This window comes from Halichoeres trimaculatus, unplaced genomic scaffold (assembly GCF_033239565.1).
Source record: "Halichoeres trimaculatus isolate MK-OKI-2021-1 unplaced genomic scaffold, fHalTri1.1 fHalTri1_scaffold_20, whole genome shotgun sequence".
NCBI classification, from domain to species: domain Eukaryota; kingdom Metazoa; phylum Chordata; class Actinopteri; order Labriformes; family Labridae; genus Halichoeres; species Halichoeres trimaculatus.
In genome coordinates, this window is record NW_027437198.1 from 10,137,273 (window position 1) to 10,160,625 (window position 23,353).

At 39.1% G+C, this 23,353-nt stretch overlaps 4 protein-coding genes across 12 annotated transcripts; 3 read left to right on the forward strand and 1 right to left on the reverse strand.

Moving 5' to 3' along the window:
* The first annotated feature begins 277 nt into the window (after positions 1-277).
* On the forward strand, positions 278-1,000 carry dnaaf19 (dynein axonemal assembly factor 19). Of its 2 annotated transcripts, none has more exons than XM_074697325.1 (3): positions 278-358; positions 498-680; positions 824-998. In XM_074697325.1, the coding sequence occupies exons 2-3, from the start codon at positions 535-537 to the stop codon at positions 942-944; spliced, it is 267 nt and encodes an 88-aa protein (XP_074553426.1). In that variant the 5' UTR covers positions 278-358; positions 498-534; the 3' UTR covers positions 945-998. The 2 variants fall into 2 exon arrangements, with proteins under 2 accessions (XP_074553426.1, XP_074553427.1); XM_074697326.1 differs by having other exon boundaries at positions 288-358; positions 503-680; positions 824-1,000.
* A 1,035-nt stretch (positions 1,001-2,035) lies between these two features.
* On the forward strand, positions 2,036-10,955 carry abi3a (ABI family, member 3a). Of its 2 annotated transcripts, XM_074695843.1 has the most exons (12): positions 2,036-2,200; positions 3,324-3,461; positions 3,959-4,129; positions 4,845-5,033; positions 6,511-6,569; positions 6,744-6,797; positions 7,001-7,389; positions 7,509-7,646; positions 7,947-8,081; positions 9,023-9,145; positions 9,377-9,514; positions 9,604-10,948. In XM_074695843.1, the coding sequence occupies exons 2-12, from the start codon at positions 3,330-3,332 to the stop codon at positions 9,765-9,767; spliced, it is 1,692 nt and encodes a 563-aa protein (XP_074551944.1). In that variant the 5' UTR covers positions 2,036-2,200; positions 3,324-3,329; the 3' UTR covers positions 9,768-10,948. The 2 variants fall into 2 exon arrangements, with proteins under 2 accessions (XP_074551944.1, XP_074551945.1); XM_074695844.1 differs by lacking the exons at positions 7,947-8,081; positions 9,023-9,145 and having other exon boundaries at positions 9,604-10,955.
* Positions 10,956-13,727: 2,772 nt separating this feature from the next.
* LOC141809352 (interferon a3-like) lies at positions 13,728-16,773 on the reverse strand. The gene is made up of 6 exons (XM_074696340.1): positions 16,745-16,773; positions 15,081-15,165; positions 14,739-14,813; positions 14,457-14,609; positions 13,993-14,070; positions 13,728-13,868 (listed from the first exon to the last, which is right to left on the reverse strand). The coding sequence occupies exons 1-6, from the start codon at positions 16,771-16,773 to the stop codon at positions 13,728-13,730; spliced, it is 561 nt and encodes a 186-aa protein (XP_074552441.1).
* On the forward strand, positions 16,532-23,133 carry LOC141809661 (globoside alpha-1,3-N-acetylgalactosaminyltransferase 1-like). 7 transcript variants are annotated; one of them, XM_074696786.1, is made up of 12 exons: positions 16,532-16,685; positions 17,348-17,662; positions 18,033-18,065; positions 19,143-19,187; positions 19,333-19,386; positions 19,723-19,749; positions 20,085-20,117; positions 20,198-20,332; positions 20,436-20,568; positions 20,643-20,838; positions 20,956-21,175; positions 21,362-23,133. In XM_074696786.1, the coding sequence occupies exons 2-12, from the start codon at positions 17,604-17,606 to the stop codon at positions 21,501-21,503; spliced, it is 1,077 nt and encodes a 358-aa protein (XP_074552887.1). In that variant the 5' UTR covers positions 16,532-16,685; positions 17,348-17,603; the 3' UTR covers positions 21,504-23,133. The 7 variants fall into 7 exon arrangements, with proteins under 7 accessions (XP_074552887.1, XP_074552883.1, XP_074552886.1 ...); XM_074696782.1 differs by having other exon boundaries at positions 17,348-18,065; XM_074696785.1 differs by lacking the exon at positions 19,723-19,749 and having other exon boundaries at positions 17,348-18,065.
* The last annotated feature ends 220 nt before the right edge of the window (positions 23,134-23,353 follow it).

A 23,353-nucleotide genomic window follows, 5' to 3' on the forward strand; every position in this document is an offset into this window, starting at 1 on the left:
ATGCCACTGTTGTTGTCTTTTTCTGTAAAAAATAGCAGAAGCTGGAAGTAGATTGGCACTTTTCTCCCCTTGCTACTGGAAAGCAGTGGGAAAACCAAGTTAGATTATGATCAAATGGCAAAAAGAAAGACAAGTAATCATTGTTCACACAATCAATGCCGTTTTCCACCTACAGTAAAATCTACACAGAAGGTTGCAGGTGGAAATGTTGCAATGAATCCAGCGCTTCACACCAGAAACGGAAGTTTAACTCACACATTAGATCGCACTGCGCAGGCGCCGACTAACGGCCCGTCGTCATGGAGATAGTTAGTTCAGTCCTTGACAACAGAGCGAGAGCACGACGAAATCAAGCGACGTACGTAAGATATTTAAACTCAAACTTATACTTAATTTTCTGTTAGCCATCTTTTGGCAGATTTCAACGATTTTTAAATGCAAGTTGAATTTTATATAGATGCATTGCGCACTCATATTTTTCATTGTACTTTTTCCAAGTTAGTCTAAATGTTACCTGTGTGACGTCACCATACGATGGCGAGCTCACAGCGTGATGTTATCGACTTCTCAGCGCTGGAGAAAGAGCTGCAGGGAGCGATCGAGTCCGAGCGGAGATACCGGAGGGAGAACGATGCTAAACTGAGGGCGGTCAACCAGAGGGTGTCCTATGATCAGTTCAGGTAAATAAGAAGTCCTGGAAAAGCTTTCAGTGAGGATCGTGGATAGTCCCGGGAACACTTTACATGTTAGTAGCTGTAGGCTTTATCAGAAGTTCTGGGAATATCTTTCCAGGCCCTGACTTTCCTGTGTTTATGTCCGTCAGAAACCTGGTCCTGTCTAGTCACCTGAAGCCTCTAGACAAGAATGATAAAGATGGAGCTCCGAGGAAACAGCCCTGGAACCCGGTCGCTCCTCCACACAAAGACCAACAACACAGTTCTTAAATCTTGACCATATTTTGTGATTTCACACAAAAGAAAATAAATAAATAAGTGTTATAAAATTTAAGTGTTATACTTAAAAACTTGTATTAAATTATTTCTGATAGTTAACAGAAAATGAACACTTGTAAAATCACGATTTAATATTTTTTGTTCATCAGCTGATTAATTTTTGTGATTTTGCTGGTTTGTCTGGTTTAAAAAAATATAAACATCCCAGTACTGAGTCGTGTTTTTTCCCAACTTTGAATACATTAGAGTTGAAGGTGCTCCTTAAGTTCCCTTTGTGAACTAGCCTATATTCGGAAGAAAAGTGATTAAATGAACCGTAAAATTACGTTGTTATCCAGTAGCGTACCAGCAGTATCGAGTTGTTGTTCTCATTTCAACCAGCAGGGAGTGCTGCAGACTATCAGGAGCTTTTATCTGGTCCACCGTTGAGGTAGAAAATCCAATTAACACGCCGATAAACATTTGGACTGTTAAAAAAACAGACTCTTTATTCATTAAATCAGTAAGTTGTGATGAATTTTAGGAAATAATTGTTAACCATGGCTTTATTTTTCATTGATATTTTTATAATTTTTCAACTTCTGCATGGATCAGCCTTCACACGTTTTTGAAGTTTTCACTAAGTTCTGATCTCTGGTGTGAAACGGGAAGTGGTTTGGGCTGAGCAAGTTTACAAAGAGGAGAAAATCCTTCATGAGGTCCCACTCTGGTGTTGTTTATGGAGTCACTCTCCTCCTGGCAGCTTCTGTGGGTATAATATATTTGAAAGAAAAAGAGGATGTGGGGATCATTTAATGATTATAAAGAGTATTTCATAGATACATTGTAAAGATCTTTAAATTTTGATGTAGTGTACTGCTTTTTTGAGTTATAATTTACATCAGAATAGAGCACCTAAATACATTTCTAAGTCCGTTTTTTGGGGTCACAGTTGAAATTTAGTTAGAAAGAAACTGTTATCTTTCTTTTTTAATTGAAAACTCTTGTTTACGCAGAAAGTTTAGGGTGAGAAAGAAGGATGCATTCTGAATTTTTCTCAACTATTTTCACTGAACGGCGTTCGGAGTGAGCCATCTTGCAGATGGGTAACGATCTTTGGCTGCAGGTTGCAGTAGCGGCAGCAGGGACACAACTGAAACAGGTTGTGTGAAGGGAATCAAACCGACAACTCTGCCGGCAGACAGCCATCCTATGAGAAACATTTCAGGCTTTTTCCACGGATCATCTTTTCCACTCAGCAGATTGTGGTAAGTTTTAAACTTCATCTAGGCTATCACCGTATTATTGACGTTATTAAAGTTTAAAGACAACAATCAATTAGGCTAAACCTGATCCAAACAAGAAGTGGGTCAAGTTTCCTGTAAGTTGAGACACGAAAACTTTACGAATGATGTAGAAGTTCGCGTTGATTGGTTAGTGGGAAGAGAACAATTTCCTAAAACTGTTTATCTAAATAATCTTGACAGGATTTTCTTTGAGCATAGTTTAGTTCAGTGGTAGGCTCAAAATGCTAAATGTGGTTAAAGGATTAGGGTTAGGTCTGTGTATAAATAAAGTATTCATTGGTGTCTTTCAAAGTAGTCTTCTGCTTTAATTAATATCCAAGTATTACTAATAAAGTAAAGCAACTCTCTGATGCTAGCTCCTTCAATCATTAAAAAAAATACTTTTTTTAAACTATGATTATTTTTAAAGGAGAAAGTCAGAGCCTTAAGTCTAATCAGGTAAGGCATGACCAGAACCTTAGACCCCAAGTGTTTATACTGAAATACCAAAGTGTTACACAAAAGTCATTTCAAGGTTTCATCAGTAATTCCAGGGTTCTTGGGAAGTTCAAGGATGAAAACATTAATGTAAAAATTTAAGTGTCTGTGTAATAGTATGAAATCCACATCCTGCTGTTAATTTTATCATGTTAAATCCCAATTTGTCCCTGCAAAATAAGTGCATGCATTCTATCGATTAGACCCCCCCATTACACAATATGTATGACACCCCATATGATGATAATAATAACAATAATAATAATAATAATAATAATAATAATAATAATAATAATAATAATAATAATAATAATTATTATTATTATTATTATTATTATTATCATACTTACTATTGTTTGTTAATTTCATTACTATTTTGTTATTATCACGGGTATTGTATTATCATTATTTTCCCATTCTTTAATTGTAAAACCTTAATTAGCTACCCATAGTCAAACCAACTCTTAAACAGATTACTAATGTTAAAAAAGTGCAGCAACTACTGTTGCCTGATGGTTCTTGTGGGAAGGGTTAATGTTTATTTGAATGTTTAATTGAAAATAAATGTTTTCATACTGAGGATAATTACTGAAATGTTTTTCCCTAGGCAGCGATGAAGGAGCAGAACTTCACAGAGCAGGTGAGAAAGATCATGGAGGAGGCACCAAACGCCCGGAAAGCTCTGCTGGAGAACTACGATAACCTGCTGAATGTGGCCGACTACTGCCACAACAACTACATTCAGGTGACTATAAACACCATTAGTTGATAATGGTAAGGTAGTTGGTTATTCAAGTAAAACTACAGCTGGCTGATTGTACTACTTTCAGATTTCTCCCTACTTCCGGGCTTTTTGAAAATAGAAACTTAAATTTCTCCACATTTCATTTGTTATTAAAAGTTAAGCTAAAAGTTTCTGAGTTTTTTATTAAGGGTTTCAGCTTGGCTATAATAACAATTTCCCTTCAGTTAACTGCTTCTCACATTTTCTTTCCCCCTCTAACCAGTCTGTTTGCCAAATTAAGCTGATGGGTTCAGTTATTTCTGGCCTGCTAATAGTTAGTTTCAATTAAAGTTTCACTCTGTTTTTAGTCTTTGTGCTTAACTTCTAGTTTCCTACTTCCTACAGTCTTTGAGTTTTGCGGTTTCCTCATTTTCAGGACTTTTTGTCACGGTAGGCTAGCAAGGTTCTGTTTTCAGTCTTTGTACTATGCTAGGCTCACCTCTGTCTCCACATCTTAGTCAGGTGATGGCAGCATGAAGGCACTGGAGGAAACTAAGAATTTCACCACCCAGTCACTGGCCAGTGTTGCCTACCAGATCAGCACTCTGGCCAGCAGTGTCCTGAGTCTGCTTGATGCTCAGACCAATCAGCTGCGCCACATGGAGTCCTCCATCAACCTCATTGGTCAGGTAAACTTCACCCTGCACCCCGAACATGAAGCTTTGTGTGACAAATAAAAATCTCATCTGATGTTTACGCGCTTTGATAACCATATCTGCAATTTCAGAATTAAAATCCTCAATAGTAAATAACAGCACTACCTTATGAATCCACAGTAGCTTCAAAAACAACATATGCTTCAAAAACCACCACAACGACAACAACACATTCCAACACAACAGCTACAAAAACAAACCTTCTTTATCCACAACAATAACAACATCAACGTCAATCAGAACAACATCATCTGTTTGGAAACACGCCACAGCTGATCAGGGAGTGTTAGCAGAACATGTCACACAGCCGGTATGTGACCCCTGGGTTACCATGACAACAGGCATGGGGAAAAATGCTCAGGACAAAAATCCTGAAAATGTAATGTTTGTTTCTTACTTTGTGCAAAGAATACAGATCCAGGTCATCAGAGAGTGTGTGTGTGCTTGTGTGTGAGAGAGTGTGTGTGATAATAGCCTCCTTTCCATTGAGGCTGAATAAACCAGTAAATGAATGAATGGATGGTTGACTGGAGCCTCTGTTCTCCATCTGCTTTGTGTGACCAACAAAACAACTACGACTGATTTAAAGTGTCGTTCTCAAGATGTTAAGTAGTAAACAGGTTAAATCTGATTTAGTTCATTATGACTGTTGTATAATCTAACGCTCTTTTCTCATGGTGTGTCTCAGACAGTTGAGATGCACAAGGAGAAGGTTGCTCGGAGAGAAATTGGTGTCTTCACGGCGGTGAGGCGAGTCCCACGCACCCACAAGATCCTGCCACCTCCTCAACCTCCTGCTGGCACGCAGCCCCGCCCATCTTACAGCCGCAAACCAATCAACTACCAGCAGCTGGACAGCGTGGGACACGGTGTGAAGGTATCTAACACAGAAGATTAAACCATCAAGTGTTCCAGGTATATAACAAGAGGTTAACATTTAGAGATGCTGCTTGAAGCTCAGCTGTCTTTCATTTTTGGTTTTATATCCAAAATTTAAAAGCCGAAAGTTCCCTATTTGCTCAGAGTTTAATCTCACTGAATAATCTGAAGAGGTGATTCAGCAGTTTCAGAAGGTGAACACAGAGCATTTAGAGAAGCTGAAAAAGCAAACATTCAAATTAAAAAAAGGAAGCCTTAAAAAGCAAAAGCAGAAGTGAAGTTCAGTCTGAGCTTGTGTAGAAGCTGATGCTAACAGGAAATGTCGCGTCTGAAGCCGACCACGGAAATAGAAGTGACAGCCGCGCCTGTCGTCACTGGGAGTTTGTTTTCTGAGACCATTTCTCAGGTCTGCAGCTCTGCTGCTGCTGAAACTTAAAACACTTCTTTTACTCATGTTACACGCAAATTAAAAAGTGCTCAAAACTACAGCAAATCACTGCAACACAGCTTATGTTTACTATGCGAAGTAATTTCTACCAGTGTCTTGATTTGGGTATGAAGTAAAAGCTGCACTGCTGCAGCAGTGTGCACTGAAACCACAACTGAGAGGCAGGAGGCAGCATCAGGGTGTTTTACCTGCAGCTCTGAAGAAGTGAGCACACTTCTGCTCGTCTGTTGTGATGTGGTTCCTCGCTGACATCGGTCTGAGGAGCTGCGCCTGTATGCTTAGCTCTTAGACAGGAACACTAGCTCTAAGTACTCTGATACTGTAGTTTGCAAAAATCACAATCCAGCCATCTGGAATTTTTTTTGTTGTTGATGTTTTTTTTGTCGTAACATGATATTTAGAGGTGCAGTGATGATTTGTTTCCAATATTGCAGCAGCTACATAACATACAATGCTGAAAGGGAACAACTAGGAAAAAAAACATGTTGATTTCTGCAAATAAGCTGGTACAGTAAATATTTATACTGTAAACAGATTACTTTAAATGTCTCATTGTCTTACGACAAATCTTCAGGTTTTCAGATTCAGATCATGGGTCAAACTCGTGATTATCCCCTTAAATTAGAGCCAATTGGAATAGTTTAAACTGGACTCCAAAGATCTTCTATTATCTGTTTAATATCCCACTCTGTCCTGAATTCAACAACTACCACACAATGCTCTTAAAGATTCAGAGAGATGTGAAACTGTCCTTTAATTTACATTTTATTCTTTTCTGCTGCTGCCGGTGCTTTAATGAGGAGGGTTTTCACACTCATACACACACACACACACACACACACACACACACACACACACACACACACACACACACACACACACACACACACACACACACACACACACACACACACAGACAGGCAGTCTTTGTTAAGCGTGGGAAAATGTTTAGAGAGACTAATTAGAGCTGCTGAGGCCTGAGAGGCTCTATTGATGCTCACACACTCATGTCTCTCCCCCCCTCCAGGTCTCTGGGAAACAGTCTGACCGAACAGGAACCATCCGGAAACACGGAGCCTCCACCAGGTTCTGTTTTATTCTACTCTGTTTCTGTCAGTCACTACTTCCTTTTTCACGTTGTACATATCTATCAAGAAGCCTGACTCTGTGTGTGTGTGTGTGTGTGTGTGTGTGTGTGTGTGTGTGTGTGTGTGTGTGTGTGTGTGTGTGTGTGTGTGTGTGTGTGTGTTTGTTTTTCAGGTCCAACAAATCCCTGGAGCCAGTGCAGTGCCCTGTGGCGCCCCCAGCCAGCGGGTAAAGGTCTTTAGGTTTTGTAGGTCTACTTTCAGATCCTGGATCTGGTTTCACTTCTCCAGAGTTCACAGCGTGACATTAACCTGCATTCTGTTTAACGTCCAGCAGGGGGCCTGTGCCAGTCAGCTGGTGCATCAGTCAGTTCTTGTTTGTGTTATATACTTTATGATTCTATAGATTTATATATTAATTTTCCCCCTCAGCTCCAGTTTTGGAAAATCCGTTGCTCCGCCCACCATCCCTACCATCGAGTGTGACATCATCCCAGCCTTACTAGACGATGCTCCTCCTCCTCCTCCCCCTCCAACAGCAAATGGGGTTTCAGCTCTGGATGATGAGGTCACGAACATCTCTGCACCACCTCCTCCTCCACCACCTGATTCATCAGGAGCAAGATTGACTCCTCCCCCTCCTCCTCCTCCACCCAGTACAACAGGAGCAATGGTGGCACCTGTGGCTCCGCCTCCTCCTCCTCCTCCTCCACCTTGCTCAACAGGAGCAATGGTGGCACCCGTAGCTCCACCTCCTCCCCCAGAAGATCTAACCAGTGCTTTATCCCTGACTCCACCCCTCTCTTCGATGCTGGAGACAGGTGAGGCGAAGCTCAAACCAAGGAGCTCATTTGTTTAAATCTCAGACAAACCACCTCAGAGAGAAACTTGAATTTTATCTTAAAGACACTTTTGTGAGATTTTACCTCTGTCTTCTCAGTTTTGGAGGAGAGCAGCCTCCCACCTCCGTCTCCTCTTCCACCTCCACCTGATGAGGAAAGCTTTGCTCTGCCACCTGTTGATGGCTCAGAGCTCCCAGCCCCGCCTCCTCCACCTCCGCCAAGCCAGGATCTAGACGGTACCTGTATGCTTTGAACATCACATGATCAAGATGTTGAAAATTCAAGCTCACTGTCCAGATGGTTTGTTGATGCCCAGTCTGGATTTCAAGTTTAAGTATGTGTACGTCACAGAACGCGAACACCTTCTCCCCGATGAAAGCAGAGTCTGAAGTCTGTTAGAGACGAAACGCTGTCTCGACCTGACTTCTTCTCTTGTGTAACTTTTTGCTTTTACTTCACTGTTTTTTCTGATGCCTCAGTTGCTTCCTTTGTGATGTTTTCTGTTGTTTTCTTCTTGTTTGCTGTTTTTTCTTCAGTGACCCTCCCTTCCAGGAGGAGTCGCCGCCGCCGCTCGCCTCCTACAACTCGTTCTCTCTCTATGAGGGTTCGCTCTGGCCCTGCCTCACGCTGCCGCTACACACGCTCTCTCTTTTTGCCCCCTGTCCAATCACGTAAGCCGACAGGATGCCACCTATTGACCAATAGATGAGAAATACAGCAGAAAAAAAAGAATAAAGACTTTAAACTTTGAAAGATAACAGGAATCAGTAAAAATTTTGTAGGGTCCTTGAGAAGTCAATGACTGCTAATGTCAAGAATCAAGCGTTGAGTTCTTCACAAGGTGCCATAAGGACGTGAGAGCTTGAGGGACATGAGAATAAATGAGCCAGTAAAACATTTGAAGAGTCTTGAGGGAGAATCCTTCAGGTCTTGAGAAGGTTTGAAAAAACTAGAAAAGCACTCAGAGAGCGCAGTCCTGCACCAAGCATATTGTGATTGTCACCAACACTTTAGTACGACTTTAATGTTATACATCTGTCGGAAATGATGGTGACCTTGTATTGTTTTGCAAAGCAATCCGACCATTTATCGTGGAGATATATACGCATATGGTGAAAACAGCTCTATCTCACAATGATAAAGAATCCTTTAAAAAAAATCCTGGATCCAGACGGTGATCCAGATCACCTCCAAAATTTAATCACTTCTTCCATATCCCATTTTGATCATTTCCTGAAAATTTCATAAAGATCGGTTTGTAACTTTTTGAGTTATGTTGTTCACAGACAGACAAACTTTCCCCAAACATAGAGATTTCAAAGGGTCCTTAAGTAAGTTAACGATGTGGATTAAAAAAGTTTATCTCTTATAGAGGTCGCAGTAGTCTTGAGGGTATTTTTTGTAGTCCTTAAGAGGGAGAAGGAAGCCCTTGATGGAGTTTTTTGGACATCTTTATTCAGTCATCATAATCTGTCTCATAATTCTGAGCTTGTCTATAAAGACAGATGATCACTCCTTCTCTTTGATCAACACCAGTGCAGGTCCCTCATTGCTCCTCTGTTGCTTTGATGTTGTTTCTGACTCAGTCTCTCTTTGTCCATCTGTCTGCCAGTGATGATCCCCCCTCCTCCTCCTTATCCTCCCCCTCATGCTCCTCCTAACCCTTCCTCCTCTTCCTCCTCTTCTTCCTCTCCCTCACCTCGGCTCTGCTTACCTGCTCGCTTGGAACATCTGGGTAAGAATAAACAGACTGATGGTTCGTAGTAGTGGCTGTAGGTACAGAAAACAAAAGTAGGAATATGTGTAAAATGACTTATTCTGTGTCCCACTGAAAACACAGATGTAAAGAAAAATACACATAAGAATGTACACTCCACAATTTATTTCCACAGCTACTTCTCTGCCTCCAACAATCCGATTGGTCCGTCACAGCTGTCATTCACAGGATCATTTTGTGTTCTTTTAGATTTAGAGCTTCCAGCCACACCCCCTCCCTTTCTAATGGGTGAAATGGGTGAAATGGGTGGATTTGATGACATCATGCCACCTCTCCCTCCCCCGGTGGACTACGACACCAGCATCCCCCCAGAGTACCTTGAGAAAGGTTAACACTACCCTAATACTCTCACTGATGTGCATTTTGACTTATGTTGGTTAGACTATCCTCTAACTGCAGTTCTACTGTTTGTTCAGTGATGGCGCTGTACGCATATGAGGCCTCAAAACCTGACGACCTCACCCTCGCAGAAGGTGACATCATCTATGTGACACAATGGCATGATGACGGCTGGTGTGAGGGGGTTCTCAACGGCAACAAAGGCTTCTTCCCTTCAAACTATGTCCAATCATGTGACTAGACTGAAACCTGGCCCCTCCCCATCACTTCCTATGTGGTTTTGTTTCTAAATGGATCAATCAGTGTATGATTATTTACCTGCACTGCTGCCCCCCTGTGGTGCAACATCTTAACTGGATGTACCTGAGGGTGGTTTATTATTTTACAGCAAGAAATAATCATGTCTTGTTGTATAGCAGGTTATTAAATTCTGAAGCAATAACTTTGCTGAGTAAAAATAAGATAAAAAATATTCAGGTTTGATATGTGCCATCAGAGTGAGGTGACAACATGAATTCAGTTCTTTGTCCAGCATGATATCTGACTCGTGCACAATTCTCTGTCTGTTTGTGTTGAAATGTCTTTAAAAAGACTAAAAAAATGTCTTTTAAAATAAATAAAAGATAAATAAAGTAATAGGAATAAAGTAAGTAAGTAAGTAAGTAAGTAATAGGATAAATAAAGTATTTTCTATTCTATTCTATTCTATTCTATTCTTTAAAACATTTGGACAATAGGTGAAAAAACATAAAACATTTTTGTGATGTTAATCCATTACTAATCTTACATCCTTGAATTTTAAAACTGCTCATGCTGATGAAAAACAGGCGCTAATATTTGTTTCATCATAACATCAAACTCTTTTATCTAAAGTACAACTTCACTGAGGCTGGGATAAATGTATTCACAGAAAATGTGAACCTCCACCGATTCCCTTCATTCTAATTTAGGGTTTGATCATTTAATTGTTAAGTTTAACAAACTGGTTTTTCAGCTGTTAATTTGCATTTCAAGTAAAACTAAGTTGAAATTTCTTGTATTATGGGTACAAAACAAGTTTAATGCAATTGACAGCTCCTATGTATTTTCACTTAACAAGAAATACGATTTTTGTGGTGTGGACTGTTGGCCAGTGGTGCCCCCTGCAGGCTTTAAGCAAAAACTACAGTATTGAAAACATAAAATGTTCACATTTTCAGTTAATCTCTCTTTTTTACAGTTTGTCATACAGTCTTATAAGTTCAAAGTAACAGTCTTAAGTGCTAGATTATTATAATTATCAAAATTGAGTTTCTGGTTTTCTGTAACATCAGTACTATGTCTTTAATTGATAAATAAATTAATGAACCTTTAAAAGTGTGTTTAATTCTGAATAATTCTTTGTGGTGTGTCTTAGTTTGATTTAAAAAAATAAAAATAAATTAAAAACCAACACATAAAGGCTCAACCTTTACTTTTTTCAGAATTTTAACCAAAATTAAAATGCTAAAATAAAAAATATATATATATAAAACATAATGGGGACAGTCCTGCAGCACTAATGAAGATGACGTAGGGGTTTATAACCCCTCAGGGTACACCTTTGGTGTGTTCCATCATATTAAAAAAAAAAAAAAACAATTGCTGACCCCTTGCCCCCTTTTCAGAACCCTGACCAAAATAAAATGCTGAAAAAACACAATGGAGACACTTCTAGGGCTTGTATTTTGATTTCTTAGGGTCTGAAAATCCATCAGAATAAACCTTTTTGTAACTAGCATGATAGGAGAAAGTCTTCTGAAAATGCTGAGATGTGTTTTTTGTCAGAGACAACAGCTTGGCCTTCATTCCCGTGTCAGTCACCACCTCCACAGAGTCCAGAGGGCTTTCTGCACCAGTTCCTTTATTATTCTGGGGGCTTATAAATCCCTGGAGTGTGTTTATCACACCCCTTGGTGTGTCCCCATTAGGACTGGGCACTGATAAGATTTTATCAATACCAGTGCCCTTATTGATTCTGCTTACTGATCCAATTCTTTATCAACTCCCTTATCAATTCCCCCCTGTGAAAAGTCTCTGAACAAAAAGTAGCTTTACAGGTTTTCTGTGTCAACAACATTTTTTAGAGTTTATTTCTTAAATATGAAATTGATCAGTGGATCTTGTTATCTCTTGATGTAAATTAATAGAAACAAGTCAAAAAAGCACATCACGTGAAGTTGATGTATGTGTTTTTTTATATGTTATTGACTGAAGTAGGCCATCTAGTGTCACAAAATGGTTATACAGCAATGCTTCGAGTTGTCTGGAACCTGACCATAAAGTCAGCCATGAGCCTGCTCCTATCTTTTTTTATTTCAACTTTTGGTCAGAAAATATTTTCATGGAAGTATTTTGACATTTGGAGTTTTATTGTTTACAAAGAGTAATTTTGATAGGTTTCTTGAAATTTTGTTTTAAAACCAAAGTTTTATGGATGTATGCCAACTGCCAGCATATAAGTAAACCCACAAGGCATGGCATCTTTATAAATGCCCATGGAGTTTCCCTATATTGTTTTTCCAACATTTTATTTTTTTGGCAAAAAAATAAAAATAAAAATAAATAAATAAATAAATAAATGAGGGGTTAGCCTCAGTTTTTTTTGTTCTGTTTTGTTTGTTTGTTTGTTTGTTTGTTTGTTTGTTTTCAAAGGAGGGGTAAAAACCCATGAGGCATCTTTATATTAGACATAGGAGTGTCCCTACTGAGGACCATACTGACTAATTTTTTTTATTTATTTTTTTCCAAATTTTTGAAATGTTGAAAACCACAAAAGAACTTTAACTCAGAGGGGTTACAAACTCATGGGCATCTTTACAAAGGCCATAGAAATGTCCCCAATGATTTACAGTATTTCATTTTGGGTCAGAACTATTAAAAAACAAAAAAAAACCTATTAGGGCTTGGCCTTCTTTTTAAAAATTTTGTAAATGTAAAAACACAACAACAACAACAACAACAACAACAACAACAACAACAACAACAAAGGGGGCTTAATAACTCGTATTAAGGCATTTTAATAGGAGCGTCTGGATTGCCTCCATCATACTTTTAACATTTTATTTTTGGTCAGAAAAAGGATTTGGTTACCTTTTTTAACTTTTTGAAATGTGAAAAAAAACCAAGAACACAAAAAGTGTCCCGTGAGGGCCTCTTAACCCAATGAGCGACCCCAGAAATGGCCCCATTGTTTTTTTTTTTTTTGTTTGTTGGTTTGTTTTCTTTTTTTGTTCTTTTTTTTTGTTCTTTTTTTTTTTCTTTCTTTCTTTTCTTTTTTTTTTTCTTTCTTTCTTTTTTTTTTTTTGCGCCTGGGGGGGTGGGGGGGTAATTTTGGTCACAATTCAGAATAAGGTGACAGTAAAGTCACATTAAGTCACTTCTGGTCTATCATGATGCCTGATTTTTACACATAAACTATGTTATATATTTATACTTTTTCATGCTGTATCATAAGTTGTATAGTATTTTCTTATTTATCAGAATAAGAATCAGGTTTTATTGCCAAATACACAAACAAGGAATCTGAATTGGTGTATTGGTTCTAACAGTTAACAAGGAACAAGGAAATAACATGAACAGCAACTGACCAACTAGTTAAATAATACAGAATTACAAGCTATATACTCTGTAAAATAGAATATAAAAAGAGTTAAGTTACTGGTTTTTAGTTAAATTATGTCTATTTCTTTTTCTTATTAGGGCTATTTTCACCCTGAGCCACTTTTAAAGTTCCCTTCTGTTTTGTGAATTTTAGTTGCTTTATTGTAAATAAATCATTTGTTGATCCCATAGAATCCATGAGTTGGTCCTTTTGGCTGTCTGTGACTTAAGGGAAACAGGCTTTTATCATGTTGTGCCTTGGTCACCTCAAGACAGGGCGTAACACTGAGCAGAGCAAAGCTTAAACCTACATGAAGCACAATTTATATTTAAGTCCTTAAAAAATACACAGAAAACAGAGGTACATTAAACTTTTGTCAGTTTTTATAAATATTCAAGTAGAAAGTCAGACTCACAGTCTTTATGTGCCAAAGTAGCTGACTTAAATAACACACAGTAGAAGAGCACTTTGTTAATAAATAGAAAAATAATCAATATAGATAAATAAATAAATAACATCAGCATTTCACAGTGACACAATAAATACAAAAGAATTTGAAAAACTATTGGATGAGTGAAGTCAGCGCATGTGTTGAGTTGGTGTTGGACTCCTCATGCTGGCAGCCGCTGAATATTTGATAGTGTTCATAAGTACATCAAGTTTGCAGAGGTGTTTGTGAGTTTCCTTTCTGATGAGCTCCCAGGATGCCGCACTGCCACCCTGTACACAAAAAACAACAATCAGTACATCTATTTACACTGCACACAGTGTTACAGACAGAAATGTTTTTTATTTGTGATATGTAAAGCCAAAGTTGGTTGAACAACAGTGCATGTGTACTTACAGTTTGGTCCAGAATGCGTCTGGTCAGTCTTCTGTAGTAATTTCGAAGCTTCTGGTTGACTTTCTTACTCGGCGGCACCTGAAAATAAAACACAGGGCAAGGCATTAAAATTTAAGAGCTGTACAAACAAAAGGAGAGAACATGAGACAGAAGCTGAAACAAACACTGGAAGATGCTAAAGCTTCAGTTTTACCATGAGATTTATGAGTTTAGCAAATTAAAACCGGTAAAAGAAGCTCAGATGCTCGCAGTTAAATGTTCAGGGAAAGATTTACAGAAATAACTTGTGCTCTTGAGAAAATTGGGATAATAAAATGAATTTAATCACAACTCATTAGGGTTTCTGTATTTGTGTTTGCTTTAAAGAGAAATGCATCCCTGAGTTGCCGTTGGTTTTATCAAGATTTCTCTGAAATTTCATGTCTGTCTGAATGAAAGTGCTCACATGTACATGTTGTACTTACACAGCGGCTGAGTTCCACGGTCTGTCTGTGGATGCTACTGAGAAAGTGCTCCATCTTCTTGTTATCCCAGGAAACAGAGGTGAGGTTTTCATGGTGATATATGTCAGAAATCATCATCAGACTGTCCCTGACAAAAACCAGCTGAGACGTCACCTGTGAGCAGAAGAACAGAGGTGTGAGTCTATAAGCTATCTGATTTGCTAAAACCAGACTTTATTGTTCCAGTCATTTCAGTGCGAATCATTATCTTTATAACATCAGATGAAAGGATTTATTAATTACCTCGTCTTTTTGAATGCGTGTGTACAGTTTGTATGGAAAGTGAACTGGATTCTGTTGATTAGTCAGTGGTGCACCCTGAAAAATAAGACATGAAAACATTAATATCTTTATAAAACACTGTAAAACAAGCGAAGAAAAAAACACTTCTCTCTTTATATTGACACAAAGAAAACTCCTTTTACACAAGAAATACATTTTCTTACTAAAGAACTTCATAAAGTTGAAAAACATTTTTAAAAAATCCTGATGTTTTTTATCATTCAGATTTAACACAGATGCAGATTGTCATGGGTTTTTTTCTTAATTCAGAACCTGGACTCAGAGTAGTTAAATTTGACTTACCATGATCTCAATGAGATTCAGCGTTTTTCCGTTCAGATGACCAAAGTGATTGAGCCAGTCGCAGCACAGAGCAGAGGTCAGGATGCTACAGAAGACGAAGAATACACAATTCCAAGACATGATGAAGATAAGGTGAGACTGCAGAGTGAGCTGTATTTAAACATGGTGCTGATCTGTGCTGAGGACTTTAAATTTCAGACAGGAAAGAGAAAACACATAAAGAGTGAAAGACAAAAAGTCCCACCATGTTTCTACTCTCCCTTTCCTTCTACTGTCTCTTTCCCCCACTCACCCACACACATACACACACTATTACACACACACAAACTCTCTCTCTCAGTTAAAAAGACATGATTGACAATAAGATAAAATCTTCTTTATTAAAATATTCTCGTTCTGTTCGTCATTGTTACTTAAAGTTTTAATGTTTCTATATTTTAATAAACAAATCTCGCATAGAAACAACTCCAGCTGTGTAAATGTCCGAATAATTATATCATTAAAAGTACTATATGTGTCTTGTTGGTGTTTTTTTTTTTTTCTAAATCATCGTTTCTACTTTATTACAACGTTTAATTACATATACCAGCACATTTTGGTTCAATTTCTAATGCATTTGTTGTAAAAATATACCAGGATGAGCCTTTAAATGAAGCTTCGTGTCGACAATCTGTCCTAAATTTGGACATCAAATTATGAATTCTTCAAGACATGAACAATGGCGAAAGTTTAAAATGAATCAATAAATTTGTATTCAAACGTTTTTAATAATGTGGGAAATACATTTTTCACGTGAAAGTCCCTTCACTTTCGTTTTCCAAATCAGCCCTAACAGGAAGTCGTTTCAATTGTGTACCTGCCTTCAAAATAAAGCTGTAACCTGTAGTACTCCCCAACAGAAGGGTAAGGATAAAAATTTTATGCTAAATGTTATGCTGATTTTTACATTACATAACCTGTTTAGTGTGAGATAAAAGTTAAACGACAATGTAAAATGTATGCTTATAGTTGGTTTAAAAATGATGTACTTTATTTTGAAGGCAATGCCCCCTTCGCGTTTGACAGCATATGTCACCCTCGTTTTCTCTTTCGAATGACTCGATTTCACTTTCTGACCGGCTGGAAGCAGCCTTTCGGGATGCAAGGCTTTGTGATGTCATATCTGTTGAAGTGTGGTGATATTAATTTTGTTTAATCCTCTTTTTCTTCAACAAGCGAGTGGGATTAATTAACTTACACACGTCAGTTTGAGTGCCCAGATACAAACTGTTAACAACTTTGGAGTAATAGCTTTATTTGGACATTACGTATAATTTTGATTTTTGTGGCAAAAGGACATCTAAAACAGTCTTCGTTTGGAATGTCTGCCTTTAGTCTTTTTAATATTTAGTGTAAAGATTTTTTTTTATTTTTTTTTAAAGTTGAATATAAAAAGTTTGATATTCCACCGTCCACTAAACGCTTCATGTAGCCCGCGCAGGGCGTGTCATGTGAGGTTACGTGAAACCACGCCCCTATCCTTTGCTGCGGCGCTGTGATTTAGGCTCGTGCTGTTTTTTGGTATAACGGTTAATTCTTTCGGGCCGCCACCGGTGGACGGACACGGTGAGTGTTTGTAGACGTTGATCCAGCTTTTGTCACTCTCTGCTTCTCTCTGTCTGTACCAAGTCCAGTGCGGGGCACGCTGCCCCATCCGGGACTCGGTGGGTTCCTTACATACCTTCGTTTACCTCAGTGTGGGTTTAGCATCAATTATCAAACACCGGTGTGAATGTTTGCATGATGGAGTTAGACGAGCAACAAATTCCACATCAGCTGCATTGAATTAAGTGACACTTAAAATCTCGGGTTTTTTTTTACGAGATCCGGTTCACCAAACATCGAGCAGTGTTCAGCTGCTCCTGCTTTGTTTTATGCTTATTTTATACAGCCGATGGTGTTTACATGTATCACCGGCTCATGGTTACTGTGTGATTACCTTGTTTTCCTAGCCTGTCATCTGTGCTTGAGTCAGCCATCTTTTCAATCAGGGACCCCAAAAACAGAGACTAGAGATCAACACTGTTTGTGTAGTTAGTTAAAAATAACCTACACAACCTGACAGGCCGACTGGAAAGCTGACATCTACAGAATACATCAGCCAAACAACCACAATATAATGTTAAAGTGATGAAACAAAAGTAATCTAATGTTTGTAATGGATGTATGTAAATGCTATGTACTCCTGTTAGTCCAACCCGGCCGTCTCCCCCTGTCTTTCTTTGTAGAGTGCTGCTTGCTCCACCACCCATTATCCTCATGTCACCCATGACCCCTCCAACACAGTGAGCCAGGATCTGCCTGTACCTGAGCATGAACTACCATCCCAACTGAACCAGAACCAGAACCAGGACTGACTAGGACAAAACAGACTCTGGGCGCTGCACACAGACACGGAGGAGGTTACGCCTGCTGGACTCAGTGGATCTGGTTTGGGGACCTTGTCTGGATCAAGAACTTTTCTGGTCTCACTCCGACGATGAGATGCGCGCTTTAAACGGGAGATTTATGACTGTGACCCTTCTGTCAACTCTGCTGTTGGCGTGAGTACAAAAACACAACAAAACCAGCTTTTGTGACAAAAAACCACTCTTTTTGTGATTCTGCTAGAAAAACTTGATCTAAATCTTAAACCTTTATTTTTAAAGTTTGATTTAGCTTTTTATAGACACTGTATTGACCTGTAGACTGCAGACAGGTTTCTGCAACAGCATGTGAGACCCTAAACTTTACTATCCAAGAGACAAGTAATCACAAACGAGACTGAAAAGTTAGGTTTCTGGCTCTGATTCTGCTCTGACACGCTCAGCTTTATTTCATGATATCTGCAGTGCTGCTTTTGCTCATTTACATTCCTGTTTACTCACTAATTAATAATGATAAATGGGTTTTTTTATATGTTTGTGTCCACAGGATGCTGTACTGCTACTTTTCTTTGTCTGTCAGGTAACATGTTCACACACTTGAAGTGTCAGTCCATTAGCAAATATAGTCACATTGTTTGAGCTTTACTTTAAGTTCTTTGAAATCCCACACAGTTTTACTGCAGTTTGTAGTTTCTTAGTTTTAAATTAAAAAAAAAATCTTAAACGTTGATCACATACTAAGGGTGAGGTCTGAGGTGTGTTTCACAGGTGACCGCAGTTGGGCTTATCAGAGAACAATCCCTTGTACATCTAAAACAGGTGCTCAGTTTACTAACCGGTTTGTACTGTTTTTATGTTAATATATCACTTCATATATAAAACTGACTCTAATGTGATGGTATTTCACACAGCAAAGTCTCATGTCCACTTGTTGTTTGTGAAGGATGTTAGTGGGGAGTCTAGTGACAATTTATGAGTGAACATCAGAATCTTATAACAGAAAAAACAGTTCAGACTTTACTTTAAATAACATTCAGAGAGTGTAAACTATGTTATGTTTCATGTGTGTAAAGACATACTTCAGACATTCTCATCACAGGCTCTCCACCAATGGATTTTAACAATAGATGAATGGTGCTTCCTGCATTAGTTTCTCTCTGTAGTGAGATTTAGAGCACCATCATTCAAAAGAGGTTATCTAATATGTATTTACTTCTCCAGGGTTAATACAAAATTCTCAGTCTCAGTACTTTCAAAAATACCCCTCTTTATTTTTTTAATCCAAATGTAATAAGAACATGATGCAGGTAAGATAAATGTTGAGACTCAAAGTTTTTTAGGTAACATTTAGCTTTTTGGGGGGTCGTTTTGAGTGGACTACTTAACCCTGAAATGAAAGTCATCCACCCAGATGTTAAACATAATAAACCTTGTATCCTCTTTAGTTTGTATCAAGTTTGTGCTCAGGTAAAATAAAAAAAATCCTGTGACTGTTTTACTTTATAAAAGGAAAAGAGTTTAACTAACTGAAAATAGTGTAACTTGACGTTTTCTTCCTCCTGATAAATGCAGGCTCTATGGTATCTGACCTTTAAGAGGTTTAAAGCTAAAATGACTTTTAAATCTTTCTCCATATGAAATATTTGATGTTTTGTAGGGTTGTTGTGACATTCGAGCAGGAACAGGAAACAGCTGATGGAAAGTAAGTCACTGTATGTCTCTATATTGGAGATATTACCTTTTCACCTGCTCACCTTGTTCCATATGTCCATCTGCGCTGTTTATGAAGGGGTGGATTGTCACAGGGAAGTGCACAAAGTAAGTCCTATTTGGTGTGTGTTCTGCAGATCTGTGGAAACGGTCCGAAAGAATCATGTCTTCCACCTGGTGGCTCCTGACCAGTGAGTACATCATCTCTGTCATCATCCTCATCCTGGGCTTGTGCCTTGATCTGAAGAACAAACATGTTTCTTATAATGCAGTGGATTAAGAGCTGTAGGTAGTTTATTCAGGCTCAGAGACAGTAAGTGGCGTATTTGTGGGTTCTCAGGTTAGAGCAGCTGCTTAAAATGAAAGCAAACCTGTTAGTGATTTTATTTAGTTTATGAACACAGGTGTTAGAAATGTGCAAGCTAACTGAGAAGCTAAAATGTTAGAACATTGTCAGATGTAGAATTAATGCTAATGCTCATGTCACTTTCTGTTGTTGTTTGCTAATGCCAACACTGTGGCTATAGAATCAGGAAACTCTGGGACTACAACTAGTAAGTATTCTGTGATGATGCAAATCTGCTAGCATGCAAATTACTCGATTTGCTAATCTGCACGCAAACTACTCTACTTGCTCTTTGGTTGCTCTCAAACTGCTGCTAAAGGGTCGGCTTGGTGACTGCTGTGAAGTGAAGTAGCAGTGCTGTAAGGTCGCTGTAGGTGGGCTGAGTCTGTTGAAATGCTAACAGTGCTAGCAGGGTACACAGTGATGCAGAGCTGCTGATGAGTCCCTAATAAGCTGCAAATACTAATATCTCTTTAACAGGAATAGCTAAAAATGCTAACTCTTGTATTCTGACATCAACACATGAACATGTTTGTCTTTCAGTCTGCTCTACAAACAGCCGAGCATCATAAAGGGGTGAGTGTCATGTTTTGTTCACCACACACAGATGTTGATTTGGTGGTTTGTTCCTGACATCAGTGTGTCTTTGACCGCAGCCGTACCGATGTGGTGACGGTGACCCCATGGTTAGCTCCTGTTGTCTGGGAGGGAACATTTAACCCGGAGCTTCTTGACAGCATCTACCATCAACAGAACATCAGCGTCGTAGCGACTGTGTTCGCCGTGGGAAAGTAAGTGTAAATGCCTGAAACCAAATCATTAACATCATCCTGACCTGTAGGATAAAACATCTAATTACTCCAGTTTAGAGCTGAAAGGATTTCTTTTTCCAAGGTACATCATGTTTCTGAAGGACTTCCTGGAGACAGCAGAACAGCACTTCTTTGTTGGTTTCAGGGTGCACATTTACGTGTTCACTGACCAGCCCAATGAGGTGCCCCAAGTCAAGATGGCCGCCAACAGAGGGGTAAGCAGACACACAGGTGAAATTTTGGCCCTGCCTGTCACCTCCAGCAGTTGTTAACAATAGTTTTTCTCCAGGTGACTGTACGCGCTGTGCCAAGCTCCAACCGCTGGCAGACGATCTCTGCTCGCAGGATGGAGCTGATCCAGACCCTGATTGAGGAGAAGCTTCAGGGCAACACTGACTACATCTTCTGTCTGGATGTTGACTCCAAGTTCCACGGTCGTTGGGGGACTGAGTCGCTGAGCGGGCTAGTGGCTGTGATACATCCAGGTGAGCAGGAAAATCAAGGTCTAAGGTCCTCATTGAAATCATGTTGCCCCCTCAGCGTGTCTTCTGGCTGCATGTCCTCCCTCTTATGTGTACCTGTGTGTCCATCCATACGCACAGGTTACTACTGGACTACTCGCAGTAACTTCCCCTATGAGCGTAGAGCTCGGTCCAGAGCCTACATAGCAGTCGGAGAGGGAGACTTCTACTACTGTGGAGGGGCGTTCGGAGGCAGCCTGGATGAAGTCCACCTACTTGCCAGAACCTGCCGTTTAAACTTCGAGGCTGATGCTGCAGAAGGCATTGAGGCTGCCTGGCAGGAGGAGAGTCACCTGAACAGGTAGAGAGACCCACAAACTGGTTCGACCTTTAACCCTTTCATACATAGTAGTCAGTGTATTGTGGACAGCCATCACTTAAAGTTATGATTTAAAAAAAGCTAACATCGCTTTGCTTGTCCTAAAATGTAACATAAAATAGCATAAATATCACTGCCTTGTTTTGTGACACATATTTATTCCTGCAGATACATGTGGATCAACAAGCCCAGTAAGGTTCTGTCACCCGAGTACCTGTGGCAGGACTTCAAATCCAGGAACCATGAGATCCAAATCGTCAGGTTCTCTGGAGTTGTCAAGAACTACGCAGCCGTCCGACCCAACAACTGACAGTCCAGACTGACCAAGACCAGAACTTTCAATGGACAAAATCTAAGTGGTCCTGAACAGGACTGTAAAAGCTGAAACCAAAGGTTTGACAAGATTTTGAGAAAGTCTGTTAAAGCACTACATTAGTTCATTTCCTGTTCTAATAACAGACCGCTAAAACATCATCCTTCCATTTCCAGACTACCTCTAACTAACTTTATGTAACCTGCACTGAGCATGTGTGCGTCTTCTTTTTACATTTAAGCTGTTTGCTAAAGCCAAGCTTAACCCTTCACTCTCTTAGTCTGTACTAATTTTATAACTCAGGTGTCCTACAGTTATCGCTGTGCTTGAATGCCTCCTTTGTGGTGCTAATGATGAATATGACAACTTACCAAACACCAACACACCTTAACCTTTGACTTTATAGAAAGATGAACAAACTGTCTCAATGTTTAAGAAAAAGAAAAGTAGTGTGTCCCATATGTTGATTTTAAAGTTTAACTCATGCCCACACTGACATAGAATAACAAGTTGTAAAGCAAATATTTTGACTCTACATCTGACGAGCCATCATGTTGCCCATCTTTTTATAAGTTGTCTTTGTCATTAACAATCATTAGCTCTCCCTTCTTTTACTTAAGACACTAAAGCAACTGTTTTTGCGACAAAAAAAGCCAAAACCAGAGGATGGCATTGCATTCAAAACCCTATCTGCCTTTTGGAGTCAGTGTTACATCAGGAAGTATCAATGTTACCGAAGCATTTGATTATGAAGTTGTTAGAGAGATGAGCTAACCTAAATTTGGAGATTCAACTACAGATTTTTCTTTGGCAGATATTTGTCACAGAAACGCATCACCAAGAAGTGCATTTAAACATTTTGCTAATTCTGTTCATTCCCTGGAAATCAGTGTAGCTTTAGCTGTTTCAGCTGTTGACTGATGGAAGTCACATGGCTTGTTGTTGTTGAGGTGCCTTACTTTGATATTTAATATCTATGAGCAGTCAGGAGTATGGATGCTAACAGATGAACGTTTGATGCAGTTTTGATCGTCTCTTTCATCTGCCTTATATGGATTTAAAGAAACTAGCTTGCACTAAGTTGTGTAACTGCCCTGTTTGTTGGGGAATGTTTGTGGGTTCATATTTATTAGCGAAGGAGCTAACTTTATTTATATGGAAATGCATCACTCAGGTTATGAGCTGTATGTTTCAAACAGTGCCTGAAAATTAAGTTAGCATTTTGGTTTCTTGGTTTTTAGTCCCTGATTTTCTTTCATCACTGAGGTTTCTAAAACAAACCAGGTGTACTGTTCAGTCAGGGCTCTTTACAGGTGCTGCTAGGTGGAATATGTCACCAAAGGCAGGTCGGCTGTCTCCTTATTTCCTGACTTGTGCTAAGCTTAGCTAACTATCTATAAACACTAAGAATATACTGATTAACGGATAAGGAGGAAAAATGACCAAGAACCTGCATTTAAAAAATGTTGGCATGTAATCCTTTAATATTTCTATATTTAATTAAGTGTCCTGTCCGGTGAGACCTGAGACAGGCTAAGAAGGTGTGTGTGTGTGTGTGAGCGAGAGATTGTGTATAAGTGGGAGTGTATGTACCTTTACCTGCCTTTAAGGAGTGTTCACTGGAATAAAATGATTTTGTACAGTGATGTGCTTTAGTCATGTGATTTAAACCATGAATGTTTCTTGTTTGTGTTTAGCTTCATTTCATTATTTGAAGGTTTTTTCAGTTTACACATCAGCGCCCCCTGTGGGTATCAGCGCACACTGCAGATAATCCTGTTCAGATGAAAATCACTTTAAAGAAAAAGGGACTTGACTTAGAAACTTCGTTTAAGAAAAGCAGATCA

Coding starts and splice junctions, on each gene's coding strand:
- dnaaf19 (XM_074697325.1), top strand. CDS start 535: ATGGCGAGCTCACAGCGTGATGTTATCGACTTCTCAGCGCTGGAGAAA. Junction 681..823: donor GTGTCCTATGATCAGTTCAG/GTAAATAAGAAG, acceptor TATGTCCGTCAG/AAACCTGGTCCTGTCTAGTC.
- LOC141809661 (XM_074696782.1), top strand. CDS start 17,938: ATGATATCTGCAGTGCTGCTTTTGCTCATTTACATTCCTGTTTACTCA. Junction 18,066..19,142: donor TACTTTTCTTTGTCTGTCAG/GTAACATGTTCA, acceptor GATGTTTTGTAG/GGTTGTTGTGACATTCGAGC. Junction 19,387..19,722: donor CACCTGGTGGCTCCTGACCA/GTGAGTACATCA, acceptor CTGTGGCTATAG/AATCAGGAAACTCTGGGACT.
- abi3a (XM_074695843.1), top strand. CDS start 3,330: ATGAAGGAGCAGAACTTCACAGAGCAGGTGAGAAAGATCATGGAGGAG. Junction 5,034..6,510: donor GCGTGGGACACGGTGTGAAG/GTATCTAACACA, acceptor CCCCCCCTCCAG/GTCTCTGGGAAACAGTCTGA. Junction 7,390..7,508: donor CTCTTCGATGCTGGAGACAG/GTGAGGCGAAGC, acceptor CTGTCTTCTCAG/TTTTGGAGGAGAGCAGCCTC.
- LOC141809352 (XM_074696340.1), bottom strand. CDS start 16,773: ATGGGGCAGCGTGCCCCGCACTGGACTTG. Junction 14,814..15,080: donor TGAATCTCATTGAGATCATG/GTAAGTCAAATT, acceptor CTTATTTTTCAG/GGTGCACCACTGACTAATCA. Junction 13,869..13,992: donor GACGCATTCTGGACCAAACT/GTAAGTACACAT, acceptor TTTTGTGTACAG/GGTGGCAGTGCGGCATCCTG.